The sequence below is a fragment of the Giraffa tippelskirchi genome, chromosome 3, assembly GCF_054371585.1.
Source record: "Giraffa tippelskirchi isolate mGirTip1 chromosome 3, T2T-mGirTip1v1.2.pri, whole genome shotgun sequence".
NCBI lineage: Eukaryota > Metazoa > Chordata > Mammalia > Artiodactyla > Giraffidae > Giraffa > Giraffa tippelskirchi.
The window spans coordinates 26,102,467-26,124,096 of record NC_137277.1 but is presented as its reverse complement, the minus strand read 5'-3'; the positions used below and the strand labels follow the sequence as shown (position 1 = coordinate 26,124,096).

At 54.7% G+C, this 21,630-nt stretch overlaps 1 protein-coding gene across 6 annotated transcripts; it reads right to left on the bottom strand.

The window, feature by feature from the left end:
- Positions 1-968: 968 nt before the first annotated feature.
- TMEM92 (transmembrane protein 92) lies at positions 969-20,450 on the bottom strand. 6 transcript variants are annotated; one of them, XM_081576098.1, is made up of 6 exons: positions 5,619-5,711; positions 3,754-3,864; positions 2,973-2,998; positions 2,151-2,240; positions 1,803-1,989; positions 969-1,564 (listed from the first exon to the last, which is right to left on the bottom strand). In XM_081576098.1, exons 2-6 carry the CDS (start codon positions 3,763-3,765, stop codon positions 1,451-1,453), a joined length of 429 nt encoding a protein of 142 aa, XP_081432224.1. In that variant the 5' UTR covers positions 3,766-3,864; positions 5,619-5,711; the 3' UTR covers positions 969-1,450. The 6 variants fall into 6 exon arrangements, with proteins under 6 accessions (XP_081432224.1, XP_081432226.1, XP_081432225.1 ...); XM_081576100.1 differs by lacking the exon at positions 5,619-5,711 and adding an exon at positions 5,466-5,570; XM_081576099.1 differs by lacking the exon at positions 5,619-5,711 and adding an exon at positions 5,019-5,287.
- Positions 20,451-21,630: the final 1,180 nt, after the last annotated feature.

The following is a 21,630-nucleotide window of genomic DNA, read 5'->3' as shown; positions in this document are numbered from 1 at the left end:
CTCTAGCACCAGCTCCGGAACCATGTTGTCTCTAACTGCTGTTCTCCCTCTGGGTCCCTGTCTCCAGCAGGAACAGTCCCTGTCCCTAGCATCTTGGGGGTTGGCTGTGCCATCTCCCTGCCCCTGGCCTTGTCACCTGTCTAGGACCTGGGGCCCCAAGAAAGGCTGTTATTGGGAGAGGCCTGCAGGAGGAATCCCTACCAGCACACCAGGGCCAGTTCTACCTCCAACCCTCCCAGGAACACTGGCCAGCACTGCTTCTGTGCCCTCTGCAGGGGAGCAATGCCAAGGAAGGGTCCTGGTGCAGGAGCTCAGGCCTGGCTGAGCCCCGGAGATGCTGGCACAGGGGTGTCTCTCACACTGCATGTCCCATGCCAGCCCCCACAGGGATAATGACGCCCTGTGAAGACTGTCTCCCAGGCTGCAGTGGTGACCGCCTTTCCTCTGAGGGGTTAAGCCTGCAGATGAGGCTGAGGTGGCAGTGTCCAGAACCCCATGGGACTGGAGGAGAAGGGCAGATCTCTCTCCTCTCCTCCCTCCAGAGATTCCAGGGTGGAGCAGATCAAGGTCTCCAAGACCCTGCCCCACAGATGGCCAGCCTCCCCGACTCACCTCCACATTGCCCCGTCCCCACCCCCATAATGACAGAGTCAGAACTGAGTTCCAAGTGACCCAAGGGAAAGCAGCAGGACAGGATGAGGAAGCACGCAGTGGTCACTCCCCATCTCTAGTCCCTGTCTGGACTCTGGCACCCAAAGACCTCAAGGAACCAGAGGTCAAAGCATCTACCAAGATTCTCTCCTGCAGGGTGACCTACTGATGTGCTGTTTTTCCAGGCTCATCAATGGTGGGATTTTTCAGGAACAGTGACCTTCACCCACCCCCTCCTCCCCTCTCCACACACACATAACCATGTACCCCAGCAGTGCCTGAGCTCACCTCCCCACAGTCAGAGGCAGACTCTCAGCAACAATCAACTGAAATTTAGTGAGAACATGTGTCTGGGGTAGGGGGAGGACAATGGGGTCTTCTCTATTCGGGTAGAATGGGAGAGAGCTGAAGCAGCCCCATCTTGCAGGGTGCATTGGTGCCCTCCCAAACATCTCAGAGCTGGCCGTCCAGGCCACACTGGCACCCCAGGGTGCAGCCTCCTCCACTGCTCAGAGTAGCCCATTCCACTGCTGGGCACCTCCAACTGTTCACATTTTCCTCCTGGCAGCCTCTAACTTACAATGCGAGGCAAGGGGTGGACATGTCACTCCAGACCAGGCCTTGAGACAAGAGAAGCAACTGGCATGGAACAAGGGTAGAAAAGCAATAAGTTAAAGCCGAGAACTGCCAGAGGTGTGGCAGGATGGGCGAGGGTGCTCCAGGGCTCCTGAGAGTCTCTGGCTTGACCCAGGAGGCATTGGGAAGGTGGCTGATGACTGGGTTCCAGGCAGGAGGTGGATCAGAAGGTGGAGTTGTCATTGCCTCTGTGTACCCCAGCATATTCTTCAGGCCTGAAGCTGTAGGGAGGGGGCGGCTCCAAGGGAGGCAGACCCAGTACAGGCTTCAGAATAATCTGCAGGGAAAGGAGGGGACACAGTGACTTCTTAGGGTGGGCCACTGGTCATCGCCACCCATGTGCTGGTGGAGGTATGTTTACCAGGGAGAAGAGTGACCCCGCACTGGTGGCTGAGCCCTCCCCAGGGCCCAGAGACAGGGTGTAAGGACACTCTTCTGCCCCAGTTGCTCTAAAAATCAGAAAAGGGAGGTACAGACAGCTGAGGGACAGAGCGGGGGTTGGGATGGATACCCACCTCACTGTAGGGGGGTGGGGGCTCAGAAATGGGTGCTGTGACCCTCTCTACAGGAGCATTGGGGGGCTGTTCCGGGGGAGCTGTTGGGGCCTCCTGCTCTGACTTTCTGCAGTTGAGATACAAGTGCTTAGCCAGGCCGCAGATGCACAAGAGGGGTATGATGACCAGGAAGATGATGACAAAAATCCTGGGATGAGGAACCACCAACATCAGGCCAAGTCTCCAGTCACCACACCGCCCTCCCTCCCTTGACCTACCCCCACCCTTCACAGCAGGAAGTCCAGTCCAGTCCTGTGTGGGCCAGACCCATCAGAGGACTGTGCCCAGAGGAACTGGCCTAGGGCTCACCTTAAGGGGCCGGAGAAGAACTCGTACTGCTCCGGCTGGTACTCTTGGCAACAGCTGCTCCCACAGCATTTGAATCCCTTAGGGCAGGTGCTGGGAGTGGGGTGGGAAAGAGGCTCTTGGTACCAAGGCGGGGGCGGGGGAGGAGGGCAGAAGGATCCTAGCTTCCCTAAAACCAACCCATGTGCTCAGGGCACAAGCCACACCTTTGGCAGAGCAGGGTTACAGGTCCCTCTGGGCTTAGTGGGAGGAACCTGGGGCTGGGATCGGGACCTGGGTTTCAGGTTCAGCTCACTACTGGTCTTGTGCACTCCTGCCAAGGTACATTCCTTACTGGGCCTCACTTTCCTCATCTATAAAATGGGTGTAACGAATGTCCTGTTGACCTTACGGGACACGTGTGGGATTGAGTGTTATAGTGGTTACAGCATTGCTCTAAAGAGATGCGGGGGGAGAGGGACAGTGGGGAGGGTCCAGGAGGGAACTCTAAGAGTGAATGGCGAGATGATGGGGCCCACAGAATAGGAGGAAAGAGGGACTCACTGTTCTGGAACATCCAGGGCTGACTTGGCAGAAACACTTTGCTGTCCAGAGATCACCCCCTTCAGCCCCTCCTCCTTATGGGGAGTGACCCCCAAGTGTGAAACTGCCCATGGGTTGGCTGGTGGAAGGAATGAGGGGGTAGAAGAGTGGACCCCCCTCTCTGGGTGGAGGGGATGGTTTCTGGCTGGAAGGGGAGTGGGTGAGGATGATGAAGGCAGGCAAGGCAGGATTTGGGGTGTCTCCTCCCCACAATGGCAGTTACAGCCCAAACCCCAGACTTACAAGAAGAAACCACATGTGGCTGCCGCCTGTGGAAGAGAAGAGGCAAAAGTTTGGGTCATAAACTAGAGGCCGGGATTTCCACCCAGATGTTCCCCAGGTACGTCACAGCCCCAGAGGATCAGCATTTTCCCTCAAGCCTGCTTTCCACCTCACTCCACACTTCCCGGTTGCAGCCCTAGCTGTCCCCTGGTGGCCCTAGCTCTCCTTTCTCTTCTCGTCACACCTCCTACCACATTTGCCCACCCCTAGGTCTGTAAGCTCACACCACTAACCCACCCTTCCAACCCACCCCCACCACGGCCCCCCACCGAAGTCACTCCCAACACCTTGGCAAGTTCCTATCCCACAAATCCGATAACCAGAAACCTTGCAGGAAGCTTCCCTCAATGGCTCCCTGGGTCCCAGACACCATGACCAACCCACCACCCACTGGGAGTTCCCCGGCTACAGGGGCAGGCCCTTGTCCCCGAGCCTTCAGGGCCCACTGAACTCCCAGACATCCTTCAGACCCAGCCTGGGCCTTCCTGGCTCTGAGAAGTGCTGGACCCTCCTCTCCAGAAACAGCTCCCCCCTCCCTCCCTCTTCTGCACTAGTTCTGTGCCACGTGGAGGCTATCATTATATGATTTCACCTGATTAACATAAAAATATGTGTATAAGCCCTGCTTGGAGTGCTCTCTCCCCAAGAATCTGAGAGGCTGGCTCCAGTACCTTCTCTGACCATCTTATTTAAAATTACATCTACTCTCACAAAGCACTTCTTTTCCCCTAACTGTGCTTACCTTCCTCTGCATAGCTCCTGTCAACACCTAACATACTACGTACGTATTTTACTTTATCTTGCTAGTTGTTAGTCTCCTCAGTAGAAAACTCCACCAGGGAAGGGATTTTGTCTGTCGAAAACCAATACTCATGATTTTGGCAGAATGAATGAAAGAACATTCATTGACAACCTGGTTTCATTTCATCCTGGCTGCTCCCAGGCAGTGGGGGGAGGAAGGAAAGCAGGCAGAGGAAATGGAGGTTATCTGTCACCCCATCCCAGCCTCCGGGGGGATAAAAAACCACAGCTCAAGAATAAGAAGCCAACTTTTTTTTATGAGACCACCATATCTCTTTCTTTTGGAGTCGGGGGAGGGTCACACAGCATATAGGGATCTTAGTTCCCTGACCAGGGATTGAACCTGTGCCCCCTGCAGTGGAAGTGGGAAGTCTTAACTACTGGACCACCAGGGAAGTCCCAAGACCACGATATCTTTATATCTTGAAATAACAGTTCAATTGCTAATGACAACAACAATAAAGCTTAGAATACCAATGACAGCCAATAACAGCTGGGCTGATCCCCCTTTTCTGTGCTCAGTGCTGTGTGCACACCTGCTTCTCTCAAGCCTTGGCCAGTAGGGTCAGGAGCAGGAATGAACCCCTGCAGGTTGGCCCAGAGAGGGTGAGGTGACTGAAGAGTTGGGGACAGCCCAAGGGGTCCAGGCACTCAGCATGCTCACTTCCCCTCATCCCAGCCCCTGTGCCTCCCCCTCTCCTGGCCCCCAGCTGAGAAAAAGATAGTCAGCCGATTTAATGAATTAATCTTGAGCTCCTGTTTGGAGGAGCAGGGGATCCTCTCCCAGATTCTCTCCCCTTCACCCACTTCTTAAACAGGGGGTGATCTTGACTGAGGTGGTATCACACATGGGGTGATTCTGGGCAACTTCAACTTAACTTATATGTGAACCGAGGGCATTAACAGCCTGCCCCATGGAGTTGGGAGAAATCAACAAAAGGATGCACAGCCTAGTGCTGGCACAAACCCACTGCAGATGATGGAGAAGGAGTAGCAGGGCTTTTGGGGTGAAGTCGCTCGGCACAGTTACTGAATGTTGTGGGGAGCTGGCCTGGCCCTTCCCTCAGACTCTCATAGAGGTTAAAAATCCATATTCTAGAGCCATGTCAGTTTCCAGGATAATCTCCCATCCCAGAACCAGATAGACTGCCCTTCCCCCAGGCTGGGGGGAGAGAGGAATGTGGGGGTGCTGACATCCTGCCTTACCCTTGGAAATCACAGATTTCAGAGATCATCCCAGCCTTGGGTCAGGCAGCCAGATCAAATCCTATCACCGGCTAGAATCCTACCCCGACTCCTAGAAAGGGAAGAGGGAGCCTCCTTTTCTATAGGGTACAGCACAGATACACAGTCCCAGAGAGGGCCAGGACTTCCTTCGCCCAAGGTCACCCAGCACTGGCAAGAACGGAGCTGGGGAGACAAGCTGGCGAGACGTCCAGATCTCAGTCCAGACCTCAGTTCCTCGCTTTCTGACGCTGCGGGAAGGAGCGAGAAGGGCGAATCAAGGCTAACTGGGGGTCAAAGACCCCATTCTCTCAGGGGCGCTAGGTGTCAGACAGCGGTGTGCGGGAACAGGTCCCACTATACAGTACCCCACTAGGTGAAGGAACCCAGACCTTCCCAGGACCTCCCTCCGCGTCCTCTACCTATTACCTCCCCGGCGAAAAAGAGGAAGGAGTTGCTAACTGCCTGTGGTCACGAGGAGATCCTGACAATGGAAGGTGGTGATCGGGAGTCAGAAGCAAGCCCCTGACCCACAAGAATAGGGGCCTGAAAGTTCCACAGTTTAACCTCCCAAGCGCTCACCTGTTGGAAGCCGGCCAGCAGGCCAAGCAGCAAGAGGCTGGCGACCCAGGTGTCAGACATTCTTGCTTGGGGGCCACCGAGCTTCCGGGTGTCGGGGAAGGAGGAGAGAGGCGGGGCCGCGACCTCTCCCACGACTCTCTATCTATAGGGCCCCGCCTCGGGATGGGGGCGGAGCTGATGCATCCGGGAAGGGCCCGACCCGGGAAAAGGAGGGGGAGGGGGAAGACGTCTGGATTGGGAAATGGGAGTTAGAAAAGATTATCTGATTTTAAAAATATATATATATTGTGGTGTCAGTTCAAGACTGCTGCGCTACCCCTTCCCAACCCCTAACTGCTCCATCCTCTAAGTGGTCCCAAGCTTGAGATGGAGAGGGGCTGCAGGCCGAGCGAGCTGGACCACTGGAAGTCCCTTCCCACATGGACTTCTAGGGGGCAGAGGGAGGGCGGAAGCGAAGGCCTTGGAGTGGATTGAGGGGGTTGTAACGGAGGGAGGTGCCACTTTTTTGTTTTGTTTTGTTGTGTTTTGCCGAGAAGAGAGGGAGGGGCGGCCTGCTTGATTTCTGGGGAAGGAGAACCAGGAGTAGAGCACTGGTACAATCTTGCCCCGGCCCCACCCTCCTTGAAATCCAGGGTGGAAGCCTTGGTACATTTCCTCCATTTGACTACAGGGGAAACTGAGGCCCAAGGATTCTGAGACTAGTTCCTGAGTCCGCAGAGCTGAGTCCGCAGAGCCAGGCGAGCCGGGGCGCGGGCGAGCAGGCCCACCCAGATTCCTAGAAAGAGCCCCCGAGGCCGGGGTCCTGGCCTGCAGGGGCTGGATTCCCACCGGCGGGCGCGCCCAGCCCTGAGGCGCGTTGTGCTTTCCGGATCCGGCCGGCAGGTGGCAGCATCGCTCAACGCGGGATTTCCCAGGGAGCCAGGAGGAGCGGGGCGGGGACCGGGGCTGAGTCTCCCCGAACTCTCTCCCCGGGGGACCAGGCTGGAGGGTGGGGTGGGAGACCGTCTCGGTGGGCGATCGGCAGAGGGGAGAGCCAGACGCCCAAACACAGATGAGACGTAAGGAAACCTTGCTGGAGGTGGAGAGATGGAGCCCGGACCCTTGGGGTAGGGGCGAAATGGAGATGGTGGTTGGGGTGCTGTTCCTGGGCCTTGGGAAAGGAGGAGGAATCCTGGAGAGGATCAGTTCTTAGGTGTTTAGAAGTTCCTGCTGTGTCTCAAGTCTGACTTCGCCCCTGAAAACTAGCCCCAACCTAGTAGGAAAGGACAGCCGTCCTCCTTTGGCTTTTTCTGTTTTCTCTCCATGCTTTCTGCTTATCTCTGTTTCCCATCTCTCCCAGTCGAGTTATCTCTGTCTTGTTGAACCCCTCCTTTCTTTGCCGTGTTTCTCCCGGTCTCTGTCTGCCTGTTCCAGTTTCTCGCTGTCTCTATCTCCACGCAATTTCTCTTCATTTCTACGTGTTCCCTGTTTTCCCATCTCTGTTTCTCCTCTTTGTTGATCTTTGTCTGTCTTAGTGGAGGAGTCTGTTTTTCTGTCTCTGCTTCCATTCCCCTTGTCTCTGGTTTGGTTCTGTGTCTGTGTCTCACTGACTCTCCTGATCTCTCTCGTTGTATCTCTCTCTCCTTGGTCTCTTTCTCTGTCTCTGTTTCTCATGATCTCTTGGCCCCTAAGGACAGAATCTTCCAGTCTCTGATCCAAGTGGAATTGGGGTCTGGCCCCAGAGAATGCCTTCTCTATTTGCAGTTCCTGTTGACTGATCTTGGAGAAGGGAATGGGGAGTGGGGGCGTGGAGCAGCATGTCTTTCCTCCTCCCCCAGCAGTTGGCTATGACCTAGCCCACTCCTCTGCCAAAACAGACCCCGTGCAGAGAGTTCTGGAGCCTTCTCCCCCCAGCACCCACGCTGCTGCTTCCTTAGTGAGTTGTTGCTAACTTGGGCTTCCAGGGCCCTGTTGCTCCAACACCCAAGACCTGAAGTATCTGCCTGGAACCTCCTGCCCCTCTCTGCCCAGGCTTGGAGCCTGACAGAGGTGTAGCCTTTAGGGTAGAGGAAGATGGGTGAGCTTAAGGAGAAGGGTATCCTAGGGAGTGGAATGCGGATGCTAAGAAGGGCATGCAGGAGCTCCAGGGGTAGACGTAGGAGGCTGAAAAGGTGAAGGCACCAGGCAGGTCGGCACCCTGAGGAGAAGCAGGAGGAGGGCAGGAGGATGGCATTGCTTCCCTCTGGCATCCACTGACATAGATGTAGGATTGCCAGACAAAATATAGGATGCCAGTTAAATTTGAATTCCAGATAAACAGTGAATAACATTTTAGTATAAATAAATATGTCCCATGCAGTATTTGGGACATATTTAAACTAAAATTTAGTTGTTATCTGAAATTCTAATTTAACTGAGTGTCCTGTATTTTTATTTCTTAAATCCAGCAACCTTACCCACATCTCTGATATGCTGTAGGAGAGTATCTACTCCACTCCCTGCCCCGCGTCTCCCAGTGGGAAAGTGAGGCTCCTGGGCAGAGTCTAGAGGGCCTTTGGAATCTGCTTCTGGATCCCCAGTGTTTTTTCATGACATCAGACTTCCTTTCTATGCTCCTTCCGGCAGATGGGGATGGGCTAAACGGCCTAGAGGTGGGCGGTCCCAGCTCAGGCCAAGAACACCAGGCCCTGTTGTCAGCATGCACCATGGCTCCAAGGGCCCCAGCATTCCTGGTGGGTGAGGTCGGTTGGGGGTGGAAGCACAGTGGGGCCCCAGACCGAGCAGACAGGGGCCTGGTCTTGTTTAGAGGCAGGAGGGTCGTGAACCAGGACAACACCTTCTGTTCAATACTCTGGCAGTGGGTGGGCAGTGTGTGTATGTGTGTGCATGTGTGCTCAGACATACAGGGACATGAGGGCAGGGAGGCCCAGAAGCCTCACGCAGACAGTGGGTCCTTCTAGAGTCCATGCCAGATTCCATCTAGGGTTTCCCAAGAGCAGCACAGTTGCAGTGTCTTACTACTGGCGCAAGCCTCCCTGGCCCATTTGCTAAAGAAGGAGCTGATTGTGCGCCCAACAAGGGCCCAGCTTGAAGGGCCTCGGAGGTCAGCTGGTCCACTCGCTCTCTTCTCAGAGAAGGCAGCTGAAGCCCAGAGGGGTAGAAAGGCCAAGTCACAGGGGACACTGGGGCTGAGTCAGGACCCAACTACGCAGGTCTTAAGACCCCACCCCCAGCGGCAGCCTCAGGGGTGGCACACATGTCAGGCCTGGGGAGCCTCTGCTAAGGCTGGAGGAACTCACTGGGAGCTGCAGTGGGAGGTCTTGTGCAGCCAGGCTCAGCCAGGCTCAGCCAGGCCCCAGGCAGGCCCTGGGTGAGAGGCAAGAGCCAGACTGAGTTCTGTTCCTCTCACCTCCCTCCCCACCATCCTGTGGTGGATACTGATCCCCATAAATGACATGGCCCTGGGTAGGGATCTTTCTTTCAGAAATACCCAGAATGTTCTGCCCTAACCCAGTTCTTGGAAGAAATGTTATGACCAACCTAGACAGCATATGAAAAAGCAGGGATGTTACTTTGCCAACTAAGGTCTGTCTAGTCAAAGCTATGGTTTTTCCAGTAGTCATGTATGGATGTGAGAGTTGGACTATGAAGAAAGCTGAGCACCGAAAAACTGATGCTTTTGAACTGTGGTGTTGAAGAAAACTCTTGAGAGTCCCTTGGACTGCAAGGAGATCCAACCAGACCATCCTAAAGGAGATCAGTCCTGGGTGTTCATTGGAAGGACTGATGCTGAAGCTGAAACTTCAATACTTTGGCCACCTGATGCGAAGAACTGACTCACTGGAAAAGACCCTGATGCTGGGAATGATTGAAGGTGGGAGGAGAAGGGGCCGACAGAGGATGAGATGGTTGGATGGCATCACTGACTCAATGGACATGAGTTTGAGTAAACTCCGAGAGTTGGCGATGGACAGGGAGGCCTGGTGTGCTGCAGTCCATGGGGTCACAAAGAGTTGGACACGACTGAGCAACTGAACTGAACTGAACTGAACCCAGCTCTGCCTGTAGGGACAGCATTATGTTGTGTTAATAAGTGTGCCACTTGTTAGGGAGTGCTATGTGACTTTAGTCAAGAAACCAAACTTCTCTGTGCCTTTCTATACTTATATGTGAAGGGGCTGTGGGGGGGTAATAGTACCTCCTTTGTCACATAGGGTCACTGTGAGGATGAAATAAGCCACTCAGTATCTGGCATAGAGTAATGGTAAATAAATATTACCTTGATAGGGAATTCCCTGGTGATCCAATGGCTAAGAATCTGCACTCCCAATACAGGGGGCCTGGGTTCGATCCCTGGTCGGGGAACTAGATTCCACATGCCACAGCTAAGACCCTATGCAGCCAAATAAATAAAAATAAATATTTAAAAAAATATTTCCTTAATAATAATATGCTACAATAGCCAAGACATGGAAGAAATCTAAGTGTCTATCGATAGGTGAATGGATAAGGAAGAGGTGGTATTATCAGCTATAAAAAAAGAATGAAATAATGCCATTTGCAGCGTCATAGATGGACCTAGAGATTATTATACTAAATCAGACAGAGAAAGATAAATTATACATGAACTCTGAAAAATGATACAAATGAACTTATTTACAAAACAGAAATAGCCTCACAGACAGAAAACAAACTTATGGTTACCAAAGGGATAGTACAGGTTGAGGACAGGGGAGAGAGATAAATAGGAGTCTGGGATACATGCTACTATGTATAAACTAGGCAAACAAGAACCTACTGTATAGCACAGGGAACTATACTCAATATCTTGTAATAACCTGTGATGGAAAAGAATCTGAAAAAGAATATATATGAATCACTTTGCTGTACTCTTGGAACTAACATAGCATTGTAAATTAGCTATCAGTCAGTAAGTATGTTAGTTTCTCAGTAGTGTCATACTCTTTGTGACACCATGGACTGTAGCCTGCCAGGCTTCTCTGTCCATGGGTTTCTCTAGGCAAGAATACTGGAGTGGGTAGCCATTACTTCTACAGGGGATTTTCCTGATCGAGGGATAGAACGTAGGTCTCCTGCATCGCAGGCAGATTCTTTACTGTCCGAGCCACCAGGGAAGCCCTGTAAATTAGCTATAGTTCAATTTAAAACACACGAAAAATAATAATAAGCAATACATGTTTCTTTCCTGGTAGAGTAAAGGGGCCCAAAGCTTTTTGTCTCCATTTCATGTGGAGGCAGAATGAGGTGCTAAGAGATTAAGGGTATTGTTTCCCTCCGAGAATTGTTCTAAGCCCTTCTGGACCGGCCGCCGAAGTCTTACTCCACTTCCCGCCGTTCCCTGCTCACTAGCCCCCTCTGCTGTCCATTAAGTGCTTTGGGCCCCACCCCAGGGCCAGGTCAGAAGGGGTCGGGTGGGTGACCAACGTCAGAGGGAGGCCTGGTGTTGACTGCTCCTGGAGGGCCACAGGGGACTGTGTGGCAGTGGTGCTGGGTCCAGGAATTTGAAAATTCCCTGTCTTCCTGGTTTGTTTCCCATTTCTGCTTCCCCAGCTGCCCACTGAGCATTGCCTGGGTTCCCCTCACCCTCATGGGGACTGCTCATCCCTTACTGCCCCCATCCACAGTGGCTCCCCGAGGCCATCTGGGATGTCCTCAAGGCTTCCACCCTGATCTCCTCCTTGCCCCTTGTGGGGTATGTCACTCTCTCGTTCCCTGACTCCTAGAGGCTCCCACTTTGGTCCTTCATAACTAGCTCCATGTGTCCTCGTGGTGTGTCACTCTCCCTGTCCTGCCCACATGCCCTCCAGCCACATGCCCAGCCCTTTCTGCTTCCCTCCTTTCCTCTGTACCTAGTACACCTGCCCCATGCCCTTCCTGAAACCTAACAAATTCTCATCCATCCTTCAAGGCTCAGATCAAATACCACCTCCTCCAGAAAGCCTTCCCGGACTTGGATCCTCCTGCAAGAAGTAATGATCCCCTTCCTGCTTACCCCTCCCCAAGCCTTCCTCTGGGCCTGTCTGACGCACTTGGCCATTCTCCCTTGAAGATGTGTGTACATGTCCTAATGTTCCCACCAGGCTGCGGGGGCCAGCCCAGTTCTGATTCAGCTTTCATTTCCCATGGTGCTTTGTTCCAAGTAAACACTGGCTCTGTTGTCACTGAGTTGAAGCTGGTTGGGGGCCTCCTAGGGTCAGGGGCCAGATTTCTCCAAGGGGATAGGGAATGAATTACCGGAGTCCTTAATGGGGGGCTCTTGGTTGCAGAGGTTATTCCAGACTGACCAGGTTTCCCATCTCCACAGACTGTGTGGTTTGGGGAATCCACCTCTTCTGCTTTCTATCCCCTCTCCAAGTATGCACAAAGCCCTTCACCTTATGTGAGTGAGATGGCTCCCCAGGGATTGAGCAATTCCTATGGGGCGCGCTGCAAGGAATGCTTGGCTCCCTGTCCACCTTCCAGGACATGCGGGATGCTTGCTGGGTTGCCAGTAGGAATTCTTGGCAATGAGATCAGGGTCTGAGTCTCCTTCCCAGCATTTCTTGGAAAACTAAAGCCCACTGGCCCAGCACTCATTCTCAGGGTGATGGGTTTGGCTGTGGGAAGATAATGTCTTTAATTGACCCTGGGCTGAGCCACCAACCCGCGAGCCAGGAGGATGGAGAGGGGAGTGCCACCTGACGATTATCGGTGCAGGGAGCTTATTATCCTAATGAGCAGGTTGGAAGAGCTCAACTAATGCTCACCTTCCTAGAGTCTTAACAGAGACAAAAACTGCATTTGGCAGCCTTTATCCTTCCAAAGTGTAGGTTTCTGGAGCACAGCCAGCGGTGGGAAGGGAAACACTTCCAAGAGGTGAGTGGTGGGAAGTTCAGAGGAAGGGAGGCTAAGCTATTGAGCTTTGGCTGTCTGGGGTGGCAGAGGGAGCATGGCCACTAAGACTCAGATGGGAAAGACTTAACTCAGGTGAAGGGTCTTCAGAGCCCTCCAGCCCTGGTTCCCTGCTTCTGGGGCTCCTTCTCACCAACCCTGCCCCTCCTCCCAACAGCTCCTCTCCCATCCCCACCCTTGATGCTGTCTCTTAGAGATAAGACCCTGTAGTCAGAGAGAAGAAAGGGGTTGAGGAACCCCTAGGGCCCCCACTTTGTAGCTCTGCTCTTTGCCCCTTGAGAGAGGGCTCTTTTGCACCCTGCTTGTTGCTGCCTCTGCTCACATCCAAATGTTACAGGGGATTGTGGTTAAACTTCAGAAGAACTTCCCAACCCCAAATAAGTGGTGGTGGTGGTGGGGTTCCAGGTGGCCATTAGAAAGGGTAGCCCCTCTGTGACTTGGGCATTTTGAGGAGACAGCTTCTAGAGGGTCTGGGAACTGAGACTAAAATGCAGAGAAGACACAGCTTGGGACATCCCTGAAACTGATCACCAGTTAGGGACCTGGGAGTTAGGCGAAGAATGAGTGTGAGCAAAGGGGCGGGGAAGCAAGGTGGGCAGAGATCACATTCTTCTGCAAATCACAGCTCCTTTAAGCAGCCACATCATCTGGCCCCTAGCCGAGGACAGACTTGGCTGGAGTTGTGTGCACGCACGCGTGGGTGGGCGCATGCAGTGTGTGTCTGCATGTGTGTACGTATGTGGGTGCATACCACCCAGCCTCATGTGGATGTAGCAGCCCCCTCAGCACCCCCAGCTTCCTTATCACCAGGCCAGCCTTTAGGGGGCTGCCTGCAGGATCCCCTCACCCCAGTGGCCCTGTTAGCACCTCCTCCCTCCCTTGTTAGCGCCTCACAGCCTCTCTTCCTCCTCAGCCCCTGCTGTCCCCAGAGAGAGGCCCGTGGCTTGCAGCCCAGTTCTCCTCTTCCGACTCTGCTTTGGCTGCTATTTTCTGAAGCTTTGTTCTGCTTCTAGCCCTGGAACCCCTGCCCTCTTCATCCTCCTTCATCTACATGGAAAGGTCCTTTCCTGAATAAGCCAGCCCGGGGTCGGGGGTGAAGTTGGTGCCCCTACAATCTAGCACACATTCCTCTTCCAGGCTGAGGCACAAAGCGAGCTCCTCCATCAGCCTCTCCCGCCTAGAGGATGGGAGGCGGCAAGTCTGGGAGGGAACCTGTTCTAGGTGCCAAAGCTGGGTCCTGGTGCCAGCTGTGCCACCCTCACCTGGGCACATCACCACCCTCTTTGCAGCTGTGGGACAGGGAGAGGGTTGGTAGGGGAGAGGGATGGGGTAGAAGTGTCTTCTGCCCGCCCCTCCAGGACGGCCGTGCCCAACCTCAGCCTGGGCTGCCGAGTGGGACAGGGTGGTCCTGTGCCTGGAGCCAGGCTGTCAGCCTGCCAGGACTGCAGGTTTCCTCTACTGAAGGGCCCCTTCCTGGCCAGCTTTGATGTGTCTGCGAGGTTAGTGAAGGATGTTTGGCTTCAGGGCGGGGTGCCAGGATAAACTCCCTCTGCCTGCTGGGCCAAACCACTGCCTGCTCAGCGCCCGGCTTGCCTGCCTCCCCCAGCCCAGGCCTGGCCTACCCCAAACCCGGTACTGCCCTGCTCACTTGGGGGTGGGCACCGAGTTGCCGTGGTTACTGCTAGTGGGAAGAGGCCCTGAGGTCATCGGATGCCCTGTCTCAGAGGCTGGCACTGGGGTGTCTGCCTGCCTGCTAGGTGACCAGGCGCCTGGCGCAGGTGGGGTTGAGGGGCCGGAACCCAGCTGCTAGGAGGGGTGGGCGTGAGTTACAGTACAGGGGAGGGGCGTCCACGTGGCGCTGCCTGCACAGGCTGCAGCTTTTCCAGATGTGCTGAGGCTCCAGATGTAAGGATGACTCAGCCTGGAATGGGAAGGGGCGGACGGTCCATTGAGGGGGTGTCAAGCAGAGGGAAGTGAGGCCCCCCCGACCTGAGCAACTGCCAGCTGCTGCTCCCCTTCCTCTGGAACCCCCAGCCCCCTGAAGCCTGCGGGCCAGAGGAGTGGTAGCTGCCAGGAGCTGCCCAAGTATGCAGCCCTCATTTCCCACTGTGTGCAGATGGGGAGAGGAGAGGTGAGGCCTCAAGGCAAGGGGCCCAGCTAGGGGGTCACCCGTGGCCTGGAGAGCAAGAAGCTGAAGGTGGGGGCAGTGAACCTGGAGGGAGGCAGGCAGGGGAGGGGAGGGAGATGGAGATGCGGGCAAGGAGAAGCTCAGGACTGAAGCGTTAGAATCTCTCAGGTTCCGTTGGTGGGGGTGTGGAGATGGAAGGAGGGTATGGGTGCAAAGGATTCGTGTGTGTGTGTGTGTGTGTGTGTGTGTGTGTGTGTGTGTGTGTGTGTGTGTGTGTGTGTGTGTCCTCATTCAGGGAGTGTAGATTACATGTGGGGAACTGGTATCTTGTGGTGAACGTCTTGTGTGTGACTCCTATAAGCTGTGTTATGAGCTGGGTGGTAGAAGGTTATGTGTGTGGTGGGCAATGGTGGACTGTGGGGATATGGTCTCCGTGGTCTGTGTGATAGAGAAAGAATGTGGAGACAGCATCTGTGTAGCGATGGGTGGGGCGGAGGGGAGTCGGGGACTGAGATGGCGCACATTTAACTGAAGCCACGTGTGCCTTTCAGTGCTGAGGGTGGGTCCCCCAGACCTGGGGAGTCAACAGGTGTCCAGGCACACTCGGCCAGGGCCCCAGAGTTCTGGGGCTTCCTTCACCTCTTCCAGCCTCCCCACTTCATGGGGGCCTTTTGGGGAGTTTTTAGAAGTCTCAGAGCCGCAGTTTCTCCTGCTGGGCTCGGCCTATATGATCTCCTCTTGCAGTGTAGCTGAGAGGCTGCTGAACTGGTGATGGGAGTGAGTGGCTAGCACCTTGTGGGCTGCAGCGCAAGGCCCAGGTGTGCGGTTCAGGCTAGATGCTACTCCATGCACCCCTCCCCCTGGCTCCGCTGAGCTGCTATCCTGGCCTCCTATTTGGCCTCCAGGAGTGTCTGCTGGCCAGGCCTCTGGGTGCTCCCTGGAGAGCCCCACCTGTGCCAGTTGCACATGCCAGGGTAAACAGGGCACTAAGTGTCTGGGCTGGTGCCGGCCGCAGGCTGGGCACCGCTTCCCTCACTGTGGCTTAGGTTGCCTCCTCCAGCTAAATGACAGGTCTGAGGCTCCAGGCCTCATAAACAGTGTTTTCTGGCAGGTGGGGTTAGAGGGACCTGGTACACAGACAGATAATCAAGTTTAATAGGGGGACAAGTTGCCACCTCTAGGAGGGCTGTTGGAGCCCTGGCCGGGTGTGCCTGGACACCTCTTGCACCTCTCAGGCAGCAGTGGCATAATTATGCGTTACTTCCCAACACACACACACACACACACATGCGCGCGCGCGCGCGCTCCAGCCCACTGCTCCACCAGGTTTTCAGCACAGTTTTTGGCACCTACTTCCCTTGTGAACACAAATATCCCCTCAGAGGTGACTGGGACTCAGTCAGCTCATCTTATGTTTTCCTGTTCCCCCTTTACAATCCGTGAGTGAAGCCCAGAGACGTGAGCCCTTTTCACTCCATCGCCCGTGTGAGATGTGAACTTGGATGTGTACGTGGTCCTCCAGACGGCAGAACCACTCCGCCCAACCCCTGGGTCATCGTGCTCCCTCCTCTGGGGATCCCAGCCGAAGTCAGCTCCTTTCCTGACTTCCCAGCATCTCCACGTCCTGCCCCCTCCCCTAACCCCCTCCTTCTCAGCTCCTGTCTCCCAGCTCCTCTGGGCACAGTCCAAGTGAGAAGGGAACACTTACTTCTCTGCCCTCTCTCCTGGCAATTGAGGGGGAGGAGGAGGCTCAGCCCCGATGATGCCCCCTGAGGGGGCTGGGTCTCTGGGAGAGGGGAGCAGGCTACAGCGGGCAGAGGAGAGGGGGCATGGAGGCAGCATGGAGGAGCAGGAGGAGAGTCCTCCTTCTGAGGCAGGTGGCAGGCCCTTCACCCACCCCCTTGGAAGCAGAGGAGAGGAGCTGAGGAGCCAGGGGTCAGTGGGCGGTGGGCATCGGGTAGAGATGAGGCTCCCCTCCCTTCCTGTGCCTTTACCCGGCCCTGTGCGCCCTTCTCTCTACTCTCTTCTCTCCTGCCTTTTCCCTCCCGTCCCCTCTCTACTCCTTGAGGGGAGCCAGCCCCAGTGTCTGGAGCCGGTTCCCAGAGTGGACAGTGGCTTTGCTCAGGGAAGTTCTTGTCCTCAGCCCATGGTCTCCCAAGAGCCATGTCCAGCTCCTCTTTTTTTGGCCCAGGCTCTCCCCGAGACGCCCCCCCTCTATGTCTGGGGTCCTCAGAACTGAGCCACTCTTGCCCTGTCAGGTGATGTGTATGTGACTGCTCCCCAGGCAGTCAGGGAGTGAGGGCAATGCTGGCCGTGTCTGTCTGTCTGTCTCTCTCTGTCACTCGCTCCCTCTCTCCCTGGGAAGGCAGTACTCTGGGAGGCTGGAGCCTGGAGTACACAGGTCAGTCCAGATCTATGCCATTGCTTGGATATAATTCTTAGCAGCGCCCCCAGAGCACCCTGATTTGGACTACAAATTATGTTCTCATGGCCCCATCAGGGCTGAAGAATCCCACAGCCTCTCCACCTGCTTCTACCTCCTGGGAGAGCTGTGTAGCCTGCTTGGGCCTTGCCCAAGGATAAGAAGGCCAGAGAGCAAAGCGAGGAGCTGTATAAATAGCCCATTTGGGGGGAGGCCCCCCAGCACTGGGTAGGGCAGATCTGCTTGCTGGAGAAGGAGGAAGGAGAGCTGTGGTTGCCCCCAAGCAGCATGTAATTTAGGATTTATTTTGGGGCATTCTCTCCAGCTCCGGGTGGAGCCGAGGTTAATTTAAGGAGTTGGGGTTGGATGGGGAGGAAGAGAGAAAAGCCCTCCCTCTGGGCCTGGCTGGGAAGAGGGTCCTTTCTGAGAAGCCCACTGTCCTCTGTCCCACAGAGGCCCCCCGAAGTCACTTCTGCACCCTCCTTGTCCAGCAGCAGGCAGTTGTTTGCAGTCTCCTCCAAGGCCCGGGGCTTCAGGTCATGGATCCCAGCGCCCCTCCCACCACCAGGCACTAGAAGCCGCTAATGGTTGAGGGAAGTGACGCTGGCAGGGCGGGTCCCCTGCTGGAGGGTCCTTGGGCTGGGGAAGGAGCAGCAGTTCGTTGCTGGGAGGTGTCTGAGCCACATCAGCTCTTGCTCTCAGATATCCCATACTCTGTCCTTCCCCGGGGCTCTCAGCCTGATGGAGGAGATGCAGGCTCTGCCCTCTGGAGCCCTTGGTCTCAGGGGAGGCAGGACACAGGCTCTCCTTTCCAAGAGTGACCAGTCATTGTTTTCTTCACAACCTTTATCATGATCTTAATATTTAGCCTTTATTTGCTTACAAGTTTATATTTTGTGTTTCTTCTTGAAACTTAAACTCTGTGATGGCAGGTACTTTATCCAGTCCCCCAAAGTATCTTCGGCATTTGCCTAGCACAGAGTAAGAGCTCAGTTAAGTATTTCTCAAATGAATGAGTGAAAGAACAGGTAAACAGTGCCTGAACAGAAAGCCCTGGGTCAAAAGGCAGCAGAGGACAAAGTCTGAGGTCTTCTCCCTTGGTAATCCAGGCCGTTCACCTTGTAGCCTCCTGCCCCCTCTGCCCTACTGTTTGGGGCTACCAGCCACCTGATGTATTGGCTGCCACCCAAATGTTGAGCCCCCCTTTCTACCTTCATGCCCTTTCTCACCACATTCCCTCCTGCTGCAATCCCTTTGGCTCCCATTGTCACTTGACCAAATTCTGCTAGTCTTTCAAGGTCCTAGCCAGAGTCACCTCCTACATGAAGTCTGCCTGGATATCTCTGCTGGATCTAATATAGGTTGTTCTCTGTACCTCTCCTATCACAGCATGTGTTGGCCAGGGTCATTGCTTCTCTCTGCTTTAGACCATAAGGCCTGAGGGCCAGGCTTATCTGGAGCTTTCCTAGAGCCTGACACCCCATGGGGGCTCAGTTAGAAAAGGCAGTGAGCACACACCCCCCAGGGGCCAGAGACAGGTGTGTGCTCCTCTCTGCACCAGTTTCTAAGAGCTCTGGGTAATTCTCTAGTGAGAAGTATATGTGGTAGCTGTTGTTCTTGGGGGTAGGGTGTTATTTCAGGAGCCAGGAAGGGCAACTAAAACCTGAGTGGGGTGGGGCTGTCGTGAGGTTTCCCTTAGAAGGATGTTGAGCCTTCTTCTGGTCAGAGAGAAAGAGTGAGATGAAGGAAGGCACGTGGGGAAGGGTTGAGGGGGCACTGAGCTGGGGGAGGCTGGTGGTCAGAGAGGCAGAAGCCTCTTGGTCCCTAAACCACACGTCCCTTCTCAGGTCTCGTCCCACCTCACCTCTGTGACCACTGAAATTTTTAGCCATTTGTCCTTTAGGAAGCCCCTTGGGGGCTTGGGCAGCCCCTTACTCTTCTGGTTTCCCCCCTACCTCTCTGGTTACTCTTTCTCCAGCTCCTTTGTAGGCTCTGCCTTCTGTGTCTCCCCTCAGGTTTGGGCCTGGCCTCTTATCTGCACATTTTCTCCAGGTGCCCTCCACAGGTCTAGCTCCCTAGACAGCATGCCCCTTGGTTCCCTACAGGTATTTCATAGTCAGCCAGTATGAACCAGCCCTTATCCTTCTGCCAATAGTTCATCAAGTCCTGTGAGCTCTACTCACACATCTCTGTCAACCTGGCCATCTCTTTCCATGCCACTGCCATTAACTGGGGTCTGGTGACGGTCACCTCCCACCTGGACCTCTGGGGCAGCCTTCTAGTGGCCACCCCACCTCCTCTCTGGTCACTTTCCAGCCAGTCCTCAATACCTGTCTAGAAAGTTTGGTCATGTCATCCTACACGCCCTTCACCCTCAGCACCCTGGCAGCTCCTCATCCATGACCTGCACCCTCACAGTGTCTACAGTCCTGTGGGTTCTGCACTTGGCTTCTTCCTACTACTTACTGGTTGCTTTGCAGAAGCTGTTCCCTCTGCTTGCATCTCCTGGTTGCAACTTTCCTTCCCTCCTGGTTGTCACTGACTCTGGGAAGTCTTCCCTGATCTTCTTCTTACTGGTCTTGGGTCAGAAGTCTCCTTCCAGGGGCTTCCAGAGCCTTATTTCCCCCATCACAGAACTCATCACATTGAATAACACTTCACTTTACTTCTAGAAACTCCACAAGAGTGGAGACCATAACTGCCCACAAGGCCTCATACCTACATAGTTCCATAGGTGAAACATTCATTCAGGGGAGACTTAGAGGGCAAGAAGGAAGGAAACACAGGATGCCCCCCACCCCATACCCGACACTGGGATGGCCTCTGAGGCCATGAGCAGGGAGAGGTTCTGGGACATGGGGACTGAGCAGGAGGCCTTGGTTAAGGTTGCTGGGATGCAGGCTCCGGGGTCAGAGTTGAGGCTGCCCCTCACCTGTGCTGATTGCTTTGTGAAAGTTGGCCTCCCAGGAGACACACAGAATCAGCAGAGATTCTGGGGGTGGGAGAAGGCATCTGCCTTCCAGGGAGGGCCAAGGGTCCGTGCTGGCACCCACCAGCCTTTTCAGTGGCAGCCCAAGGTCCAAACAAACTGGCCGCTAATCGATATGACCATTATCTCACCCAGTTCATGGCCAGACCTGGGGGAAGATGCTGCTGCCTGGTGTCTGCAGACAGCCTCAAGTGGAGATCTTTGAGAACCTGTTTCTACCTTGAAAATTCAGAGACATTGGACTTCTTACCCCATACTATGTCCTTGTATGTTTTAATATCAAAATAATGCTTTAAATCACTTACCATTGGGGAAAAATTGGACATTCAGCCTGAGCTCTTCTTGCCCTCTTCCTAGGTTTAGAAAGAGTGCAGGACTGGGAGCCACCAGCCTGGGTCTTAGTCCTGCTCTGCACACACGTGTGGTGAGCCGGCAATGCCTCAGCTTAAGACAGTGGCCACCATTAAATGGAGCAGCGGGTGTAAAGACTTAATGATTCACACATGGAACCTTAGATGCCAGGCTGGCCGCCTCCTCAGGGACTGTAGAAGCAGGAGGAAGCAGCAAGCCTGGCCCCACCCAGCTTCCTGGGAGTCAGCCTGGGGGTTGGGGGTCCAGGCAGTGGCCACCCCCTCCCAGGCTAGAGGAAAGGGTGAGCTCACCCTCTGGCCCAGGGAGAGCAAGCGGGTAGGAGAATAATTAAAATGCCAGAGGTTAGGATGTGAAGTTACAATGGAAAGAATGAAGGCCCAGCGCTGTCGGCTGCTGCTTCTCCCACCCCGCTGTCTCTGCCAAGCCCACATTTGATTTTTATTTCGGGAGCCGCCAGCACAGCACTTGGGAGGGAGTGTAGAAACCTCACTCCTGCTTACCCTGCCACGTCTGGAGCTGGGGCCCCGCTTGGGGGAGGGGGCTCCTGGGACCCAGAGGAAGAGCCTGGAAGCCCAGACCCCAGGACCAGGTCAGCCTCAAACATCAGGCACAAGGAAAGCGTGGCGTGTGGGGCAGGAGTGGGAGGAGAGGCAGGAGTGAAGACCCCAAAGGAGGAAGGATATTCCTTCCTATTCTCATTGGCCTTTGCTCCTTCGCTTCACTCATTTGAAGCTGAAGAAGAGAAAGATCATCCAGCTTCTAGGCTGCCCTCCTGCTTTTGTCCTTCACCTTGACTCTGGGGACTTCTGATGTCCAATGGTGTGTACATATACATGGAAGGGATCCAGTTCCAATCTTTCCCCTCATGACTTGCTGTGTGACCCTGGGGACATCACTGTCCCTCTCTGGACCTTGGTCTCATCTGTGAAATGGGAGGTAAATAAGATTAGTGGTTTCAAACTGGGCTCTACAGAGGTCTAGAGGGCTGGGCCCTGCCTTCCCAGCCACCCTCTCCTGTACTTCTCTTATCTGCCCTTCCAGGGACTCAGGAAGTGGGGGCAGCTGCTGGCCCGTCCCCTAAAGAGCACTGAGCCCCCTCTTCCTGCAGACAGGAGCTGCCGCTGGGGCCAACTCACATTTTCCTGCTCTCAGCTTTCTCCACTGCCCATAATACACTCCAGATGGTTTCTCCATCCCAGAGCCGAGGCAG